The sequence below is a fragment of the Melopsittacus undulatus genome, unplaced genomic scaffold, assembly GCF_012275295.1.
Source record: "Melopsittacus undulatus isolate bMelUnd1 unplaced genomic scaffold, bMelUnd1.mat.Z mat_scaffold_544_arrow_ctg1, whole genome shotgun sequence".
Lineage (NCBI taxonomy): Eukaryota > Metazoa > Chordata > Aves > Psittaciformes > Psittaculidae > Melopsittacus > Melopsittacus undulatus.
The window spans coordinates 1-22,499 of NW_022994408.1; the positions used below are offsets into that span (position 1 = coordinate 1).

Below are 22,499 nucleotides of genomic sequence, written 5' to 3' on the forward strand. Positions count from 1 at the left end.
GCATGTTGCATTGCATGCCCCATAGCACTGCCCCATAGCACACCCCATAGGTTGCCCCATAGTGCCCCATTGTGTGCCCCATAGGGTGCCCCATAGCGCACCCCATAGTGTGCCCTATAACAGGCCCCATAGAGTGCCCCATAGGGTGCCCCATAGCGCACCCCATAGTGTGCCCTATAACAGGCCCCATAGAGTGCCCCATAGGGCGCCCCATAGTGCACTCCATAGCGTGCTGCATTGCATACCCCATAGCACGCCCCATAGCGTGCCCCATAGGGTGCCCCATAGTGCACCCCATAGCGTGCCCTATAACAGGCCCCATAGGGTGCCCCATAGGAGGCCCCATAGGAGGCCCCATGGTACCTCCCCCATTGACCCCTCGCTGTGGGGCACTGACCCGTGTGGGGCCGGGTTAATGTGTATCTATGGGGTGGGAGCTCCCATTTAAGGCCAGCCCCACAGCAGACCCCGACCTTTGCACAGGCTATGGGGCAGAGGCGGCTCTGGGGCTTCGGGGGGCAGAAGCCGGAGACAGGATCTATGGGGCCGGGATCTATGGGGCAGGGATCAGGATCTATGGGGGAGGGCTCTATGGGGCAGGGAGGGATCTCTATGGGGCAGGGATCTATGGGGCAGGGATCTATGGGGCAGGGATCTATGGGGCAGGAATCAGAATCTATGGGGCAGGGATCGGGCTCTATGGCACAGGGCTCTATGGGGCCAGGATCTATAGGGCTGGGATCTATGGGGTCGGGATTGGGATCTGTGGGGCAAGAGCAAGGCTCTGTAGGGCAGGGCTCTATGGGTCCGGGCTCTATGGGGCAGGGAGGGGTTTCTATGGGGCAGGGATCTATGGGGCAGGGATCAGGATCTATGGGTCCAGGCTCTATGGGTCCGGGATCTATGGGGCAAGGAGCTATGGCTCCGGGATTGGGATCTATGGGGCAAGAGCAACGTTCTATAGGGCAAGGAGGGGGTTCTATGGGGCAGGGATCGGGATCTATGGGGCCAGGATCGGGATCTATGGGGCACGAATCTATAGGGCAGGGATCTATGGGTCCGGGCTCTATGGGTCCAGGCTCTATGGGGCAAGGCTCTATGGGGCAGGGATCGGGATCTATGGGGCACGTATCTATGGGTCAAGGATCTGTGGATCAGGGCTTTATGGGGCAGGGATCTATGGGTCCAGGATCTATAGGTCCAGGCTCAGGCTCTATAGGGCAGGGCTCTATGGGGCAGGGAGGGGTTTCTATGGGGCAGGGATCTATAGGGCAGGGATCTATGGGGCAGGGAGGGGTTTCTATGGGGCAGGGATCTATGGGGCAGGGCTCAGGATCTATAGGGCAGAGCTCTATGGGGCCAGGATCGGGATCTATGGGGCCAGAATCTATAGGTCCGGGCTCTATGGGTCACGTGTCTATAGGTCACGTCTCTGAGGCTCCGCCCCCCCCAGGCCCCTCCCCCTTCCTCCCCCCCCCTCCCCCCTCCCTGCAGCTGCTGGGGGGGGAGGGGCTCCGGGGCCGGCGCGCGCGGGAACTGCTGCGCGCGCTGCTGGTGCTGGGGCTGTGCGCGCGGCCCGCGCTCGTGCGGGGGGCGGGGCGGGTGAGCGGGGTCACGGGGGGGTCAGGGGGTCAGGGGGTCATGGCGGTCTATGGGGTCTATGGGGTCTATGGGGCTCTATGGGGTCTATGGGGCTCTATGGGGTCTATGGGGGTCTATGGGGGTCTATGGGGTCTATGAGGGTCTATGGGGGTCTATGGGGGTCTATGGGGTCTATGGGTCTCTATGAGGGTCTATGGGGATCTATGGGGGTCTATGGGGTCTATGGGGTCTATGGGGATCTATGGGGGTCTATGGGGCTCTATGGGATCTATGGGGATCTATGGGGCTCTATGGGGCTCTATGGGGTCTATGGGGCTCTATGGGGTCTATGGGGTCTATGGGGCTCTATGGGGCTCTATGGGGTCTATGGGGTCTATGGGGCTCTATGGGGGTCTATGGGGCGCTATGGGGTCTATGGGGCTCTATGGGGATCTATGGGGTCTATGGGGATCTATGGGGATCTATGGGGCTCTATGGGGTTCTATGGGGATCTATGGGGTCTATGGGGGTCTATGGGGATCTATGGGGATCTATGGGGTCTCTATGGGGGTCTATGGGGTCTATGGGGGTCTATGGGGTCTATGGGTCTCTATGGGGATCTATGGGGGTCTATGGGGATCTATGGGGTCTATGGGGATCTATGGGGCGCTATGGGGTCTATGGGGCTCCATGGGGTCTATGGGTTTCTATGGGGCTCTATGGGGTCTCTATGGGGCTCTATGGGGCTCTGTGTCTCTATGTGTTTCTATAGTCTCTATGGGGCTCTATGGTGTCTCTATGTGTCCCATTGATCTCTATGTGTCCCATTGATCTCTATGTGTCCCATTGATCTCTATGTGTCCCATTGATCCCTATGGGTCCCATTGATCTCTATGTGTCCCCATTGATCTCTATGTGTCCCATTGATCCCTATGTGTCCCATTGATCCCTATGGGTCCCATTGATCTCTATGTGTCCCATTGATCTCTATGGGTCCCATTGATCTCTATGTGTCCCATTGATCTCTATGTGTCCCATTGATCTCTATGTGTCCCATTGATCCCTATTGGTCCCATTGATCTCTATGTGTCCCATTGATCTCTATGGTCCCCATTGATCTCTATGTGTCCCATTGATCTCTATGGGTCCCATTGATCTCTATGTGTCCCATTGATCTCTATGTGTCCCATTGATCTCTATGTGTCCCATTGATCTCTATGTGTCCCATTGATCTCTATGGGTCCCATTGATCTCTATGGGTCCCATTGATCTCTATGTGTCCCATTGATCTCTATGGGTCCCATTGATCCCTATGTGTCCCATTGATCCCTATGGGTCCCATTGATCTCTATGTGTCCCATTGATCTCTATGGGTCCCATTGATCTCTATGTGTCCCATTGATCTCTATGTGTCCCATTGATCTCTATGTGTCCCATTGATCCCTATTGGTCCCATTGATCTCTATGTGTCCCATTGATCTCTATGGTCCCCATTGATCTCTATGTGTCCCATTGATCTCTATGGGTCCCATTGATCTCTATGTGTCCCATTGATCTCTATGTGTCCCATTGATCTCTATGTGTCCCATTGATCTCTATGTGTCCCATTGATCTCTATGGGTCCCATTGATCTCTATGTGTCCCATTGATCTCTATGGGTCCCCATTGATCTCTATGGGCCCCATTGATCTCTATGGGCCCCATTGATCTCTATGTGTCCCATTGATCTCTATGTGTCCCATTGATCTCTATGGGCCCCATTGATCTCTATGGGTCCCATTGATCTCTATGGGTCCCCATTGATCTCTATGTGTCCCATTGATCTCTATGGGCCCCATTGATCTCTATGGGTCCCATTGATCTCTATGTGTCCCATTGATCTCTATGGTCCCCATTGATCTCTATGGGTCCCATTGATCTCTATGGGTCCCATTGATCTCTATGGTCCCCATTGATCTCTATGGGTCCCATTGATCTCTATGTGTCCCATTGATCCCTATGGGTCCCATTGATCTCTATGTGTCCCATTGATCTCTATGGGTCCCATTGATCTCTATGTGTCCCATTGATCTCTATGTGTCCCATTGATCTCTATGGGTCCCATTGATCTCTATGTGTCCCATTGATCTCTATGGGTCCCCATTGATCTCTATGGGTCCCATTGATCTCTATGGTCCCCATTGATCTCTATGGGTCCCATTGATCTCTATGTGTCCCATTGATCTCTATGGGTCCCATTGATCTCTATGTGTCCCATTGATCTCTATGTGTCCCATTGATCTCTATGTGTCCCATTGATCTCTATGGGTCCCATTGATCTCTATGTGTCCCATTGATCTCTATGGGTCCCCATTGATCTCTATGGGTCCCATTGATCTCTATGGTCCCCATTGATCTCTATGGGTCCCATTGATCTCTATGTGTCCCATTGATCTCTATGTGTCCCATTGATCTCTATGGGCCCCATTGATCTCTATGGGTCCCATTGATCCCTATGGGTCCCATTGATCTCTATGGGCCCCATTGATCTCTATGTGTCCCATTGATCTCTATGTGTCCCATTGATCTCTATGTGTCCCATTGATCTCTATGGGTCCCATTGATCTCTATGGGTCCCATTGATCTCTATGGGTCCCCATTGATCTCTATGGGTCCCATTGATCTCTATGGTCTCCCCTCCCCCCCCAGCTCCTCCCTCTGGCCCCTCCCCCCCTGCGCGCGGCCGTGTACGCGCAGTTCGTGGCCGGCCCGGACCGCGCATGCGCACTGCAGACGGCCGCGCGCCTGCGCACTGAGGGGCTGCGCGCTGCCCTGGCGCTGCCCTGCGAGAGCCCCGGGGGGCGGGGCCAGCAGGGGTGAGAGAGGGGTCATGGGGTCAGGGGGTCATGGGGGCTATGGGGCTATGGGGTCTATGGGGTCTATGGGGTCTATGGGGATCTATGGGGGCTATGGGCTCTATGGGGTCTATGGGGTCTATGGGGTCTATGGGGATCTATGGGGCTCTATGGGGTCTATGGGGTCTATGGGGGTCTATGGGGTCTATGGGGGTCTATGGGGGCTATGGGCTCTATGGGGTCTATGGGGTCTATGGGGTCTATGGGGTCTATGGGGATCTATGGGGGCTATGGGGTCTATGGGGTCTATGGGGTCTATGGGGTCTATGGGGATCTATGGGGGCTATGGGCTCTATGGGGTCTATGGGGTCTATGGGGTCTATGGGGATCTATGGGGCTCTATGGGGTCTATGGGGTCTATGGGGGTCTATGGGGTCTATGGGGTCTATGGGGGTTTATGGGGTCTATGGGGCTCTATGGGGTCTATAGGGTCTATGGGGGTCTATGGGGTCTATGGGGTCTATGGGGGTTTATGGGGTCTATGGGGCTCTATGGGGGCTATGGGCTCTATGGGGTCTATGGGGTCTATGGGGTCTATGGGGTCTATGGGGCTCTATGGGGCTCTATGGGGTCTATGGGGTCTATGGGGGTCTATGGGGGCTATGGGGGTCTATGGGGTCTATGGGGGTCTATGGGGGTCTATGGGGTCTATGGGGGTCTATGGGGGCTCTATGGGGTCTATGGGGTCTATGGGGTCTATGGGGGTCTATGGGGGTCTATGGGGTGTCTATGGGGTCTATGGGGGTCTATGGGGCTCTATGGGGTCTATGGGGGTCTATGGGGGCTATGGGGGCTATGGGGCTCTATGGGGGTCAATGGGGCTCTATGGGGTCTATGGGGATCTATGGGGTCTATGGGGTCTATGGGGCTCTATGGGGATCTATGGGGTCTATGGGGCTATGGGGGCTATGGGGTCTATGGGGATCTATGGAGCTCTATGTGTCTCTATGGTGCTCTATGGCGCTCTATGGGGGTCTATGGTGCGCTGTGGGGCTCTGTAGGGCTCTATGGGCATCTATGGGGCTCTATGGGGTGCTATGGGGTCTATGGGGCTCTATGGGGTCTCTATGGGTGTCTATGGGGGGTCTATTTGGGGCTATGGGGCTGCTATGGTGGGATATGTGGCGGGTATGGGGCGCTATGGGGTGGGTTATGGGGCACATTGGGCTCTATGGGGCTATATGGGGCAAGCTATGGGTTGCTATGCGGTTGTCTCTGGGGCTCTATGGGGTGGTCTATGTCTCCCATTGCTCTCTATGGGTCAGTTCTAACCCTGCCCCACATCTCCCCCCATGTGTGGGGCAGTGAGAGCTGGTTCGATGCCAACCATGGGGCAGCCCTGGAATGTGTGGGGCTGGCGGCAGCCACAGGGCCTGGGGCCATGATGCAGCTGAAGGTGACGGCCATGATGGACGCCGAGCTCTGCGTAGGTTATGGGGCTGCCCCATAGAGTCTATGGGGCTGGCCTATAGAATCTATGGGTCTGCCCTATAGGATCTATGCGGCTGCCCTATAGAATCTATGGGGCTGCCCTATAGGATCTATGGGGCTGCCCTATAGAATCTATGTGGCTGCCCTATAGAATCTATGTGGCTGCCCTATAGAATCTATGGGGCTGCCCTATAGAATCTGTGGGGCTGCCCCATAGAATCAATGGAGCTGCCCTATAGAATCTGTGGGGCTGCCCCATAGATCTATGGGGCTGCCCTATAGGATCTATGGGGCTGCCCTATAGATCTATGGGGCTGCCCTATAGGATCTATGGTACTGCCCTATAGGATCTATGGAGCTGCCCTATAGAATATATGGGGCTGCCCTATAGGATCTATGGGGCTGCCCTATGGGATCTATGGGGTGCCCTATAGGATCTATGGGGCTGCCCTATGGGATCTATGGGGTGCCCTATAGAATCTATGGGGCTGCCCCATAGGATCTATGGGGCACATGGGGGGTCTGGCCCAGCCCCATAAGTGAGCCCCACATCTCCCCATAGGCCACCATTCAGCAGCGGATGCAGGAGCCGGGAACGGAGGTGACACCAGAGCTCTTCATTGAGGCCATGGGGGGCAAGGTGGGGCTGAGACCTATAGGGTGCCCCATAGAGGGCAATGAGACCCATAACCTGCCCCATTGTGCCCCATAGCCTGCCCCATAGAGCTCAATGAGCCCCACAGCTTGCCCCATAGAGCTCAATGTGACCCATTACCTGCCCCATAGAGACCAATGAGCCCCATAGCCTGCCCCATAGAGACCATTGAGCCCCATAGCCTGCCCCATAGAGCTCAATGAGCCCCACAGCTTGCCCCATAGAGCTCAATGTGACCCATAGCCTGCCCCATAGAACCCAATGAGCCCCATAGCCTGCCCCATAGACCCCAATGTGCCCCATAACCTTCCCCATAGACCCCAATGTGCCCCATATCGTGCCCCATAGATCTCATTGTGCCCCATAACTTGTGGGTCTGCCCCATAGGTTGCTCCGTCCCTGCCCTTCCTGACCCCACAGCAGAACCAGCACCTTGGGGCCTCCCTGCGGCGCTTGGACAGCGTGGCCCAGGTGAGGTGTGGGGCAGCCCCATAGAATCAATGGGTCCCTATGTGGCTCCAGCCCCATAGCATCAATGGGTCCAGCCCCATAGAATCAATGGGTCCCAATGTGTGTCCAGCCCCATAGCATCAATGGGGCAGCCCCATAGAATCAATGGGTCCAGCCCCATAGCATCAATGGGGCAGCCCCATAGAATCAATGTGTCTCAATATGGGTCCAGCCCCATAGCATCAATGGGTCCAGCCCCAAAGCATCAATGGGGCAGCCCCATAGCATCAATGGGGCAGCCCCATAGCATCAATGTGTCCAGCCCCATAGCATCAATGGGGCAGCCCCATAGCATCAATGGGTCCAGCCCCATAGCATCAATGTGTCCAGCCCCATAGCATCAATGGGTCCAGCCCCATACAATCAATGCGTCCAGCCCCATAGCATCCATGGGTCCAGCCCCATAGCATCAATGGCTCCAGCCCCATAGCATCCATGGGTCCAGCCCCATAGAATCAATGGGGCAGCCCCATAGCATCAATGGGGCAGCCCCATAGCATCAATGTGTCCAGCCCCATAGCATCAATGGGGCAGCCCCATAGCATCAATGGGTCCAGCCCCATACAATCAATGCGTCCAGCCCCATAGCATCCATGGGTCCAGCCCCATAGCATCCATGGGTCCAGCCCCATAGCATCAATGGGTCCAGCCCCATAGCATCAATGGCTCCAGCCCCATAGCATCAATGGGTCCAGCCCCATAGCATCAATGGGTCCAGCCCCATAGCATCCATGGGGCAGCCCCATAGCATCAATGGGGCAGCCCCATAGAATCAATGGGGCAGCCCCATAGCATCAATGGGTCCAGCCCCATAGCATCAATGGGGCAGCCCCATAGCATCAATGGGTCCAGCCCCATAGCATCAATGGGTCCAGCCCCATAGCATCCATGGGGCAGCCCCATAGCATCAATGGGGCAGCCCCATAGAATCAATGGGGCAGCCCCATAGCATCAATGGGTCCAGCCCCATAGCATCAATGGGGCAGCCCCATAGAATCAATGGGTCCCTATGTGGCTCCAGCCCCATAGCATCAGTGGGTCCAGCCCCATAGCATCAATGGGGCAGCCCCATAGCATCAATGGGGCAGCCCCATAGCATCAATGGGTCCCATAGGCGGCTGTGGCTCAGGGGGTGACCCTCATGGTGGACGCGGAGCAGACCCACCTGCAGGGGGCGCTGCGGGTCATGACCCTGGCTCTGATTGGTCGGCACAACCGGGGGGCGGAGCCTCGAGTCTGGAGCACAGTGCAGGCCTATGTGCGGGTGAGGGGGGAGGGGCTGTGGGGCAGCCCCATAGATGGGGGGCTGGGGGGTCTATGGGGCTCTATGGGGCTCTATGGGGCTCTATGGGTCTCTATGGGTCTCTATGGGGCTCTATGGGGTCTCTATGGGGTCTCTATGGATCTCTATGGGGCTCTATGGGTCTCTATGGGGTCTCTATGGGGCTCTATGGGGTCTCTATGGGGCTCTATGGAGCTCTATGGGGCTCTATGGGGTCTCTATGGGGCTCTATGGGGCTCTATGGGGTCTCTATGGGGCTCTATGGGTCTCTATGGGGTCTCTATGGGGCTCTATGGGGTCTCTATGGGGCTCTATGGGGCTCTATGGGGCTCTATGGGGTCTCTATGGGGCTCTATGGGGTCTCTATGGGGTCTCTATGGGGCTCTATGGGGTCTCTATGGGTCTCTATGGGGTCTCTATGGGGTCTCTATGGGGTCTCTATGGGTCTCTATGGGGCTCTATGGGGTCTCTATGGGGTCTCTATGGGGCTCTATGGGTCTCTATGGGGTCTCTATGGGGTCTCTATGGGGCTCTATGGGGCTCTATGGGTCTCTATGGGGTCTCTATGGGGTCTCTATGGGGCTCTATGGGTCCCTATGGGGTCTCTATGGGGTCTCTATGGGGCTCTATGGGTCCCTATGGGGTCTCTATGGGGTCTCTATGTGTCTCTATGTGTCTCTATGTGTCTCTATGGGTCTCTATGTGTCTCTATGTGTCTCTATGGTCTCTATGGGTCTCTATGTGTCTCTATGGTCTCTATGTGTCTCTATGGGTCTCTATGGTCTCTATGTGTCTCTATGTGTCTCTATGGGTCTCTATGGGTCTCTATGGTCTCTATGTGTCTCTATGGGTCTCTATGTGTCTCTGTGGGTCTCTATGTGTCTCTATGTGTCTCTGTGTCTCTATGGGGTCTCTATGGGGCTCTATGGGTCCCTATGGGGTCTCTATGGGGTCTCTATGGGGTCTCTATGTGTCTCTATGTGTCTCTATGTGTCTCTATGGTCTCTATGGGTCTCTATGGGTCTCTATGGTCTCTATGGGGTCTCTATGTGTCTCTATGGGTCTCTATGGGTCTCTATGGTCTCTATGTGTCTCTATGGGTCTCTATGGGTCTCTATGGGTCTCTATGGGTCTCTATGTGTCTCTATGGGTCTCTATGTGTCTCTATGGGTCTCTATGGTCTCTATGGGGTCTCTATGTGTCTCTATGGGTCTCTATGGGTCTCTATGGTCTCTATGTGTCTCTATGGGTCTCTATGGTCTCTATGTGTCTCTATGTGTCTCTATGTGTCTCTATGTGTCTCTATGTGTCTCTATGGGTCTCTATGTGTCTCTATGTGTCTCTATGTGTCTCTATGTGTCTCTATGGGTCTCTATGGGTCTCTATGGGTCTCTATGGGGCTCTATGGGGCTCTATGGGTCTCTATGTGTCTCTATGGGTCTCTATGTGTCTCTATGGTCTCTATGTGTCTCTATGGGTCTCTATGGGTCTCTATGTGTCTCTATGTGTCTCTATGGGTCTCTATGGTCTCTATGTGTCTCTATGTGTCTCTATGTGTCTCTATGTGTCTCTATGGGTCTCTATGGGTCTCTATGGGTCTCTATGGGGCTCTATGGGGCTCTATGGGTCTCTATGGGTCTCTATGTGTCTCTATGGTCTCTATGTGTCTCTATGTGTCTCTATGTGTCTCTATGTGTCTCTATGGGTCTCTATGGTCTCTATGTGTCTCTATGTGTCTCTATGTGTCTCTATGGGTCTCTATGGGTCTCTATGGGTCTCTATGGGGCTCTATGGGGCTCTATGGGTCTCTATGGGTCTCTATGTGTCTCTATGGGGCTCTATGGGGTCTCTATGCGTCTCTATGGGGTCTCTATGGGGTCTCTATGGGGCTCTATGGGGATCTATGGGTCTCTATAGGGCTCTATGGGGTCTCTATGGGGTGTCTATGGGTCTCTATGGGGCTCTATGGGGTCTCTATGGGGCTCTATGGGGTCTCTATGGGGTGTCTATGGTCTCTATGGGGTCTCTATGGGTCTCTATGGGGCTCTATGGGGTCTCTATGGGTCTCTATGGGTCTCTATGGGGCTCTATGGGGTCTCTATGGGTCTCTATGGGTCTCTATGGGGCTCTATGGGGCTCTTTGGGGTCTCTATGGGTCTCTATGGGGCTCTATGGGGCTCTATGGGGCTCTGTGGGGCTCTATGGGGTCTCTATGGGTCTCTATGGGTCTCTATGGGGCTCTATGGGGTCTCTATGGGTCTCTATGGGTCTCTATGGGGCTCTATGGGGCTCTATGGGGTCTCTATGGGTCTCTATGGGGCTCTATGGGGTCTCTATGGGGCTCTATGGGGCTCTATGGGGTCTCTATGGGTCTCTATGGGTCTCTATGGGTCTCTATGGGGCTCTATGGGGTCTCTATGGGGCTCTATGGGGCTCTATGGGTCTCTATGGGGTCTCTATGGGGTCTCTATGGGGCTCTATGGGTCCCTATGGGGTCTCTATGTGTCTCTATGGGGCTCTATGGGGTCTCTATGGGTCTCTATGGGTCTCTATGTGTCTCTATGGGTCTCTATGGGTCTCTATGTGTCTCTATGTGTCTCTATGTGTCTCTATTGGTCTCTATGGTCTCTATGTGTCTCTATGGGTCTCTATGTGTCTCTATGTGTCTCTATGGGTCTCTATGTGTCTCTATGGGTCTCTATGGGTCTCTATGTGTCTCTATGTGTCTCTATGTGTCTCTATGGGTCTCTATGGTCTCTATGTGTCTCTATGTGTCTCTATGGGTCTCTATGTGTCTCTATGTGTCTCTATGTGTCTCTATGGGTCTCTATGTGTCTCTATGGGTCTCTATGGGTCTCTATGGTCTCTATGTGTCTCTATGTGTCTCTATGTGTCTCTATGTGTCTCTATGTGTCTCTATATGTCTCTATGGGTCTCTATGTGTCTCTATGTGTCTCTATGGTCTCTATGTGTCTCTATGTGTCTCTATGGGGCAGGGCGCTGAGCAGATGCTGACCATGGAAGCCTCCTGGGCCCGGCGCTATGGGGCTGGCTATGGGGTGAAGCTGGTCCGAGGAGCCTACCTGGAGGAGGAGAGGATCAGGGCCCAGAGGTTGGGGGTCCCAGACCCACTGCACCCCACATTGGAGGCCACACACCTCAGGTGTCTGGGGGGTCCTATGGGTCTCTATGGGGTCTCTATGGGGCTCTATGGGGTTCTATGGGGTCTCTATGGGGTCTCTATGGGGTCTCTATGGGTCTCTATATGGCCTCTATGGGGTCTCTATGGGGTCTCTATGGGTCTCTATGGGGTCTCTATGGGGTCTCTATGGGGTCTCTATGGGTCTCTATGGGGTCTCTATGGGGTCTCTATGGGGCCTCTATGGGGTCTCTATGGGGTCTCTATGGGGTCTCTATGGGTCTCTATGGGGTCTCTATGGGGCCTCTATGGGGTCTCTATGGGTGTCTATGGGGCCTCTGGGGTCTCGATGGGGTCTCTATGGGTCTCTATGGGGTCTCTATGGGGTCTCCATGGGGCTCTCTGGGTGTCTATGGGGCCTCTATGGGACTCTATGGGGTCTCTATGGGTTTCTATGTGTCTCTATGTGTCTCTATGTGTCTCTATGGTCTCTATGTGTCTCTATGGTCTCTATGGGTCTCTATGTGTCTCTATGGTCTCTATGTGTCTCTATGTGTCTCTATGTGTCTCTATATGTCCCTATGGTTCCCTATGGTTCCCTATGGGTCTCACCCCACAGCTATGGGGCCTGTCTGGAGCTGGCTCTGGCACTGGTGGTCCAGGATCGGGTCAGGCTCATGGTTGCCACACACAATGAGGCCTCAGTGATGCAGGCAGTGCAGCGGTGGGTCTGCCCCACATGTGGGGGTTATGGGGCTCTATGGGGCTCTATGGGTCTCTATGGGTCTCTATGGGGCTCTATGGGGCTCTATGGGTCTCTATGGGTCTCTATGGGGCTCTATGGGGCTCTATGGGTCTCTATGGGGTCTCTATGTGGCTCTATGGGTCTCTATTGGGCTCTATGGGGCGCTATGGGTCTCTATGGGTCTCTATGGGTCTCTATAGGGCTCTATGGGGCTCTATGGGGCTCTATGGGTCTCTATGGGGCTCTATGGGGCTCTATGGGGTCTCTATGGGGTTCCTATAGGGCTCTATGAGGCTCTATGGGGTTCCTATAGGGCTCTATGGGGCACTATGGGGCTCTATGCATCTCTATAGGTCTCTATGGGGTTATCAGGTCCTCTGCCCCATAAGTGTGGGTCCTGTGGGGTCACTATGGGGGTATCATGGGATGTTATGGTTGCTATGGGTTTCCTATGGGGTTATTATGGGGTGTTATGGTCACTATGGGGTTGCTATGGGGTTATTATGGGATGTTATGGTCACCATGTGATTACTATGGGATGTTATGGTCACTGTGGGGTCACTATGTGGTTACTAAGGAGTTACTATGGGGTTATTATGGGATGTTACGGTTACTATGGGGTCACTGTGTGGTTACTATGGGGTTACTATGTGGTTATTATGGGATGCTGCAGTCGCTATGTGGTTACTATGGGGGTTACTATGGGATATTATGGTCACTATGGGGTCACTATGGGGTTATTATGGGATGTTATGGTCACCATGTGGTTACTATGGGGTCCCCACGTGGTGGCCACATGACACCATCACGTGCTCATTATGGGATGTCCCCGTTGCCATGGCAGCATGGTCACTATGGGGTCACTATGGGGTTACTATGGGGTCACTATGGGGTCACTATGGGGTCACCACGTGCTCATTATGGGCTGTCCCCGTTGCCATGGCAGCATGGTCACTATGGGGTCACTATGGGGTCACTATGGGGTCACTATGGGGTCACTATGGGGTCACTATGTGGTTACTATGGGGTCACTATGTGGTCACTATGGGGTCACTATGGGGTCATCACGTGCTCATTATGGGCTGTCCCCGTTGCCATGGCAGCATGGTCACTATGGGGTCACTATGGGGTCACCACGTGGTCCCCATCATGTGCTCATTATGGGATGTCCCCGTTTCCATGGCAGCATGGTCACTATGGGGTCACTATGGGGTCACTATGGGGTCCCCACGTGCTCATTATGGGATGTCCCCGTTGCCATGGCAGCATGGTCACTATGGGATCACTATGGGGTCACTATGGGGTTACTATGGGGTCCCCATCACGTGCTCATTATGGGATGTCCCCGTTGCCATGGCAGCATGGTCACTATGGGGTCACTATGGGGTCACCACGTGGTCCCCATCATGTGCTCATTATGGGATGTCCCCGTTTCCATGGCAGCATGGTCACTATGGGGTCACTATGGGGTCCCCACGTGCTCATTATGGGATGTCCCCGTTGCCATGGCAGCATGGTCACTATGGGATCACTATGGGGTCACTATGGGGTTACTATGGGGTCCCCATCACGTGCTCATTATGGGATGTCCCCGTTGCCATGGCAGCATGGTCACTATGGGGTCACTATGTGGTCACTATGGGGTCACTATGGGGTCATCACGTGCTCATTATGGGCTGTCCCCGTTGCCATGGCAGCATGGTCACTATGGGGTCACTATGGGGTCACTATGGGGTCCCCACGTGCTCATTATGGGATGTCCCCGTTGCCATGGCAGCATGGTCACTATGGGGTCACTATGGGGTCACTATGGGGTCCCCACGTGCTCATTATGGGATGTCCCCGTTGCCATGGCAGCATGGTCACTATGGGATCACTATGGGGTCACTATGGGGTCACTATGGGGTCACTATGGGGTTACTATGGGGTCCCCATCACGTGCTCATTATGGGATGTCCCCGTTGCCATGGCAGCATGGTCACTATGGGGTCACTATGGGGTCACTATGGGGTCACCACGTGGTCCCCATCATGTGCTCATTATGGGATGTCCCCGTTTCCATGGCAGCATGGTCACTATGGGGTCACTATGGGGTCACTATGGGGTTACTATGGGGTCCCCATCACGTGCTCATTATGGGATGTCCCCGTTGCCATGGCAGCATGGTCACTATGGGATCACTATGGGGTCACTATGGGGTTACTATGGGGTCCCCATCACGTGCTCATTATGGGATGTCCCCGTTGCCATGGCAGCATGGTCACTATGGGGTCACTATGGGGTCACTATGGGGTCACCACGTGGTCCCCATCATGTGCTCATTATGGGATGTCCCCGTTTCCATGGCAGCATGGTCACTATGGGGTCACTATGGGGTCACTATGGGGTCACTATGTGCTCATTATGGGATGTCCCCGTTGCCATGGCAGCATGGTCACTATGGGGTCACTATGGGGTCACTATGGGGTCACTATGGGGTCACTATGGGGTCACTATGGGGTCACCATGTGCTCATTATGGGATGTCCCCGTTGCCATGGCAGCATGGAGGCCTTGGGCATCCCCCGCCGGGGGGGGGTCTGCTTCGGGCAGCTCTATGGGATGTGTGATCACGTGACCCTGGCGCTGGGTGAGCCCTGGGGGATTATGGGATGGGATGGTTGCTATGGGGGTTATTATGGGATGGAATGGTTGCTATGGGGTTATTATGGGATGGAATGGTTGCTATGGGGTTATTATGGGATGGAATGGTTGCTATGGGGGTATTATGGGATGGAATGGTTGCTATGGGGTTATTATGGGATGGGATGGTTGCTATGGGGTATTATGGGATGGAATGGTTGCTATGGGGTTATTATGGGATGGGATGGTTGCTATGGGGTTATTATGGGATGGAATGGGTGCTATGGGGGTTATTATGGGATGGGATGGTTGCTATGGGGTTATTATGGGATGGTTGCTATGGGGTTATTATGGGATGGAATGGTTGCTATGGGGTTATTATGGGATGGAATGGGTGCTATGGGGTCACTATGGGGTTATTATGGGATGGAATAGTTGCTATGGGGTCGCTATGGGGTTACTATGGGATGTAATGGTTCCTATGGGGTTATTATGAGATGTTATTGTTACTATGGGGTTATTATTGGGTTATTATGGGCTGTCCCGCTTCCTATGAGGTTCCTATGGGATTATTATGGGATGTTCCGGTTCCTATGGGGTTATTATGGGATGTTATTGTTGCTATAGTGTTATTATGGGGTCTCTATGTGGTTATTATGGGATGTTATTGTTCCTATGGGGTTATTATGGGCTGTTACTGTTGCTATGTGGTTGCTATGGTGTCTCTATGCGGTTGCTATGGTCCCGTTTCCGGTCAGGTGGTTCCGGTTTCTCGGCCTTCAAGTCAGTTCCGGTGGGACCGGAAGGGGCGGTGCTCCCGTACCTGCTGCGGCGCGCGCAGGAGCACCGGCAGGGGGCGCTGCTGCGCACGGCGGCCGAGAGAGCGATCCTATTGGCTGAGCTGGGGAGGAGGGTCCGGAAGTGGGCGGGGATAGGGGGGAAATAGAGAGAAAATGGTGAAAATAGTGTGAAAATAGTGAAAATAGAGTGGAAATAGAGTGGAAAGAGTGAAAATAGTGTGAAAATAGAGTGAAATGGTGAAAATCGTAAAAATAAAGAGAAAATAGTGAATATAGAGTGAAAATAGTGAAAATAGAGGGAAAATTGTGAAAATAGTAAAAAGAAAGAGAAAATAGTGAAAATATAGAGAAAAAAGTGAAAATAGAGTGAAAATAGAGAGAAAACAGAGAAAATAGAGTGAAAATAGTGAAAATGGAGAGAAAATAGGGCAAAAATAGTGAAAATAGGGTGAAATTAGAGTGAGAATAGTGAGAATAGAGCAGAAATAGAGTGAAGCAGTGAGCACCGGCAGGGGGCGCTGGGGCGCATGGCGGAGGAGAGAGATCCTATTGGCTGAGCTGGGGAGGAGGGTCCGGGAATGGGTGAGAATGGGGGGAAATGGGGAAAATACTGTGAAAATAGAGTGGAAATAGTGAAAATAAAGTGAAAATAAAGAGAAAATAGTGAAAATGGTGTGAAAATAGAGTGGAAATGGTGGAAATAGTGAAAATAGAGAAAATAGACGGAAAACAGTGAGAATGGTGTGAAAAAAGAGAAAAATAGTGCAAAAATACTGAAAATAGAGCGAAAATAGTGAATATATGAAACAAGGGGAACATAAAATCACAAAATGGAATATATAAACCTTTAAAATGAGTTGTAAGTAATGTTAAGTTCGATGGCTTTGTAGCAGTAGCAGTGGAAAGTTACTGAGGTGCTTAGTACATAGAAGAAAAACTAGAGTCCAGCTAGAGAACATACTGGCATAAGATAAATCGTTCTAGTTGAGGTAGTTTTAAGAAAAACAGTCTAGAAAAACAGGACGCAGGGATAGGGAGTATCTGGGAATAGCAGGTGTCCAGGATGGGCTATGGGTAAACTAACTGATAAGTAGGAGGACAAGGGGACTGTTATGTCTCTGGTGCTAATGAATTCTGTATGCATGCAGGGAGCTTTCTGGAAAATGATGTAATCCATATGTAACCTCATGAATATGTATGTGTGCCCAAGGGCTATATAAGGATGGCTTGTGTAGCAATAAGGGAGACACACGTTAGGAGGAGTTATCCCCCGTGTCTGCTGGCGCCGGAATAAAGAATACCTGCTTGTGAGCTTGGAAACTGTGTTGGCAAGTTTGTTCCTGGAGTTGTCTCCGAATCATATACAGTGAAAATATGGTGAAAATAGTGAAAATAGTGAAAATTGTGTGAAGAGAGCAAAAATAGAGTGAAAATAGTGCGAAAACCGTGAAAATAGAGCAAAAATAGGGCAAAAATAGTGAAAATATTGTGAAAAGAGCAAAAATAGAGTGAAAATAGAGGGAAAATAGAAAATAGAGCAAAATTAGAATGAAAATAGGGAAAATACAGTGAAAATACAGTGAAAAGAGCAAAAAATGAGCAAAAATAGAGTGAAAAAGTGTGAAAATGGAAAATAGATAAAAAATAGAGCAAAAATAGCTAAAAAAGAGCAAAAATAGAGCGAAAATAGTGTGAAATTAGCGTGAAATCGGCCCAAAAGTGCCCCAAAGCAGCCCAAAAATGGCCAAAATAAGCCCAATTTAGAGCAAAATTAGCTGAAATCAGCACAAAATACACAGAAGGGGGAGGGGAAAGTGAAATAGAGGGAAAATAGGGCAAAATTAGGGCAAAATCAGTCAGAAAATGGCAAAAATCACCTTTTTTGACCAAAATCAGCCGAAATGAGACCAAAATTGGCCAAAGTGAGGCTAAATGAGCACAAAACACACAGGGAAGGGGGGTGGGGGTGAAAAAGAGCCCAAATCGGGAAAAATTAGCCCCAAATAAACCCAAACTAACCCAAATTTCACCGAAATAGCCCCAAATCAGCCTCGAGGAGCAAAAATAGCCCCAAATCCATAGAAAACGACCCAAAATGACCCAAAATTGGCCAGAATCAGCCCAAATCAGCGATGGACAAAGGGGACCCTAAAATTGCCCCCAAACGGGCCCCAAAACAACGCAAATCAGCCCAAAATGGGTCTGAAAGCGCTGCTGAGGGGGAAATGACTCAAAATAGCACAAAATGGACCCAAAAAGGACCTAAAATCGCCCCAATTCAGCCCAAAATAAACGTCTCTGCCCCTCCCCCACCGTCTCCATTGGTTTCTATGGGGAGGGCGTCGCTGCATAAAATGGCCGCCGGGAGGGGGCGTGGCCTCACGGGGAGGGGGCGGGGTCAAGGTAAAGGGCGTAGCCGTATAAGGAGGGGCGTGGCAAAAGGGGCGTGGTCATACAAAGGGAGGGGGCGTGGCCATATAAGGGAGGGGTGTGGTAAAGCGGAGGGGGCGTGGCTTCTATCAGCCAATCAGAGCTAAGAGGTAAAACCAAGGGGGGGGCGCGGTTGCCGTGGTAACGGAGCCGGATCTTGCGCGCATGCGCGGTCCGGGCCCTCCCATCCTGTACTATAGCGGCGAAGGGGGGGGGGGGGGGGAGTGAGAGGGCGTGGCCACAAAGGGGCGTGGCCAGATAAGCTGAGGGGCGTGATCATAAAGGGGGCGTGGTCACATAAGGGGGTGTGGTTTAGACGACGGGGGCGTGGCTTCTCTCAGCCAATGAGCGTAAAGGGGGAAACGGGAGGGGGGGGGGCTGCGGTTGCCGTGGTAACGGAGCCAGAGCCTGCGCGCATGCGCAGTGCGGCCCCTCCCATCATGTACTATAGCGGCGAATGGGGGGGGGGAATGGGGAGGGGGCGTGGTCATGTATGGGGGGCGTGGTCACAAAGGGGGCGTGGCTTCCACCAGCCAATCAGCGCAAAGAGATAAACCAAGGGGGGGGGCTGCGGTTGCCTTGGTAACGGAGCCCGGGCACCCGCGCATGCGCAGTGCGGCCCTTCCCATCGTGTAATATAGAGGTGAATGGGGAGGGGGCGTGGCCACAAAGGGGGTGTGGCTTCCATCAGCCAATCAGCGCAAAGAGCGAAACCAAGGGGGGGCTGCGGTTGCCGTGGCAACAGAGCCGTATCCTGCGCGCATGCGCGGTGCGGCCCCTCCCATCCCCTAACATGGCGGTGAAGGGGAGGGGGGAGCGAGTGGGCGTGGCTCCCTCTAATCACGTGATCCCCCTCAACCAATCGCGTTGCGGAACGGGAACGAGGGGGGGGCGGGGTGGGGGGAGCGGCCATTTTGTGCGGGGTGAGCGGCTCCGTCCTCGTCCAATCAGAGGCCGAGGAGGGGGGAAGGGGGCGGGGCCACGTGAGGGGGGGGCGGGGCCACGTGAGGGGCGGGGGGAGCGCGCGCGCGCGCCCGGCTCCCGGCGCGCCAAAAGGGGTAACCCCGCCCTCGTTTCCCGCCATCCCGGGCGCGCCAAAAGCTCCGCCCCTCCCCCCCCCTCCCCTTGGCCACGCCCCCTGCTCCCCCCTCCCCCCACCGAGATGGAGCCTGGGTGGGAACGGTTCGTGCTGCAGGTACCGGGGGGGGATGGGGCCATAGGGGGCTATGGGGCTATGGGGGCTATGGGGGTCTATGGGGCTGTGGGGTTATAGGGTTAATGGGGGTAATGGGGATAATGGGGGTCTATGGGGCTATGGGGCTATAGGGGGTAATGGGGCTATGGGGTTAATGGGGCTATAGGGGGTAATGGGGGCTATGGGGGTAATGGGGGTCTATGGGGCTATAAGGGGCTATGGGGGTTGATGGGGGCTATGGGGGTAATGGGGCTATGGGGCTGTGGGGGGTAATGGGGGTAATGGGGGGCTATGGGGCTATAGGGAGTAATGGGGGCTATGGGGGTAATGGGACTATAGGGGGTAATGAGGGGCTATGGGGCTATAGGGGGCTATGGGGCTGTGGGGCTATGGGGGGTAATGGGGTTAATGGGGGACTATGGGGCTATAGGGGATAATGGGGGCTATGGGGGTAATGGGGGTCTATGGGGCTATGGGACTATAGGGGGTAATGGGGTTACTGGGGGGCTATGGGGCCATAGGGGCTATGGGGTTAATGGGGGCTATGGGGGGTAATGGGGCTATGGGGGGCTATGGGAGTTATAGGGGGTAATAGAGGCTATGGGGTTAATGGGGGCTATGGGGCTATAAGGGGCTATGTGGCTACAGGGGGGATATGGGGCTATAGAGGTAATGGGGGTCTATGGGGCTATGGGGGTAATGGGGGTCTATGGGGGTCTATGGGGCTATGGGGTTGTGGGGGGTAATGGGGGTAATGGGGGGCTATGGGAGTTATAGGGGGTAATGAGGGTCTATGGGGCTATGGGAGGTAATGGGGGTAATGGGGGCTATGGGGCTATATGACACTATGGAGCTATAGGGGGTAATGGGGCTATGGGGCTATAGGGCACTATGGGGGCAATGGGGCCATAGGGGGTAATGGGGGTAATGGGGCTATAGGGCGTAATGGGGAGTAATGGAGGTTATAGGGGGTAATGGAGGCTATGGAGCTATAGGGGCTATGGGGCTATATTGCCCATAGGGGGCTATGGGGGGTAATGGGGGTAATGGGGCTGTAGGGGATAATGGGGAATATGGGGTTAATGGGGAGCTATGGGGCTATAGGGTTAATGGGGCAATGGGGGGCTATGGGGGGTAATGGGGGCTATGGGACTATAGGGAGCTATGGGGCTATAGGAGGTAATGGGGTTAATGGGGGTCTATGGGGCTATGGGACTATAGGGGGTAATGGGGGTAATGGGAGGCAATGTGGGATATAGGGAGTAATGGGAAGCTATGGGGTTAATGGGGGGCTATGGAGCCATATGGGGCTAAGGGGCTATAGGGGGTAATGGGAGTAATGGGGGCTGTGGGGCCATAGGGGGCTATGGGGGGTAATGGGGGCTATGGGGTTAATGGGGGGCTATAGGGCCATAGGGGTTAATGGGGGTAATGGGGCTATGGGGGGTAATGGGGGTAATGGGAGGCTATGGGGGGTAATAGGATTAATGGGGGGTAATGGGGCTAATGAGGTTTATGAGGGCTAATGGGGGCTATGGGAGGTAATGGGGGCTATGGGGGACTATGGAGCTATGGGGGGCAATAAGGCTATAGGGGCTAATAGGGGGCAATGGGGTTACAGGGGCAATGAGGGGCAATTGAGGTTATGGGGGTAATGGGGAGCAATGGGGGTAATGGGGGCTATGGGGGTTGTAGGGGTTAATGGGGCCCTATAAGGGGTAATGGAGCTATGGGGTTAATGGGGGTTATAGGGGGTAATGGGGCTATGGGGCACAGTAAGGGTAATGGGGAGCTATAGGGGATAATGGGGGTAATGAAGGCTATGGGGTAATGGGGGCAATGTGGGGCTATAGGGGTTATAGGGGGTTATGGGGGCTATGGGGCTATAGGGGGTTATGGGGGTTATAGAGGGTAAAGGGGCTATGGGGCAATGAGAGGTAATGGGGGCAATTGGGGTAATGGGGTCAATGGGGGGCTATAGGGCATAATGGGGCTATGGGGCTATAGGGGGTAATGGGAAGCAATGGGGTTATGGGGTGCATGGGGCAATGGGGGGCTATAGTGGTAATGGGGGGTAATGGGGTCAATGGGGCTATGGGGGCAATGGGGCTAAGGGGGCTATGGGGGGCTATGGGTGGTAATGTGGGGCAATGGGGATATGGGGCAATGGGGTAATGGGGGCTATAGGGCAATGGGGTGCAATAAGGGTAATGGGGGCCTATAGGGGGTAATGGGGGTAATGGGGCTATGGGAGGCTATGGGGCTACAGGGGGTAATGGGGGCTATGGGGCTTATAGAGGGTAATGGGGCTATGGAGCTATGGGGGGTAATGGGATTAATGTGGGGCTATGGGGGCAATGGGGCTAATGGGGGTTATAGGGGTAATGGAGCTATGGGGCTAATGGGGGGCTATAGGGGGTAATGGGCCTATGGGGCCTATGGGGGCAATGGGGCCTATGGGGCTATGGGGTGTAATGGGGGTAATGGGGGCCAGGGGTGCCTATGGGGCTAGTGAGGGGCAATGGGTCTATAGGAGGTAATGGGGCTGTGGGGTCACTGGGTTCTATGGGGACACTGGTGGCAGTGTTGTCTGTACTGGTTTATACTGGTCTATAGTGGTCTATAGTGCTCCATACTGGTTTATACTGCTCTATATGGTTCATACTGGTCTGTACTGCTCTATACTGTTCCATACTGGTACATACTGGTCCATACTGACCCATAGTACTCTATATGGTCCATACTGGTTCATACTGCTCCATACTGTCCATACTGCTCTATATGGTCCATACTGGTCCATACTGGTTCTTACTGGTCCATACTGCTTTATATGGTCCATACTGGTCCATACTGTCCATTCTGTTTATACTGGTTCATACTGGTCTATAGTGATCCATACTGGTCCATACTGTCCATACTGCTCTATATGGTCTATACTGGTCCATACTGTCCATACCGGTTCATACTGGTCCATACTTCTCCATACTGTTCTATATGGTCCATTCTGTCCATACTGGTCCATACTGGTCTATACTGGTCTATACTGGTCCATACTGGTCTATACTGGTCCATACTGGTCCATACTGGTCTATACTGGTCCATACTGGTCTATACTGGTCCATACTGGTCCACCCCCTTAACCTCTCCCCCTCTCCCTTCCAGGCCCCCCCCACCGCCTCGGACCCCCTCCAGGTCGACCTCCTCCCGGTCCTGACC

General features: G+C 53.7%; 1 protein-coding gene across 1 annotated transcript; it reads left to right on the forward strand.

Moving 5' to 3' along the window:
* Window positions 1–1,494: 1,494 nt before the first annotated feature.
* On the forward strand, window positions 1,495–22,497 carry PRODH2 (proline dehydrogenase 2; the record flags this gene model as incomplete). The annotated part of the gene is made up of 11 exons (XM_034074090.1): window positions 1,495–1,602; window positions 4,270–4,436; window positions 5,781–5,901; window positions 6,469–6,546; window positions 6,949–7,032; window positions 8,186–8,335; window positions 11,350–11,516; window positions 12,112–12,216; window positions 14,780–14,865; window positions 15,617–15,779; window positions 22,446–22,497. Coding segments are annotated over 11 exons (1,281 nt in total), but the record flags the coding sequence as incomplete, so codon positions are not given.
* Between the last annotated feature and the right edge of the window lie 2 nt (window positions 22,498–22,499).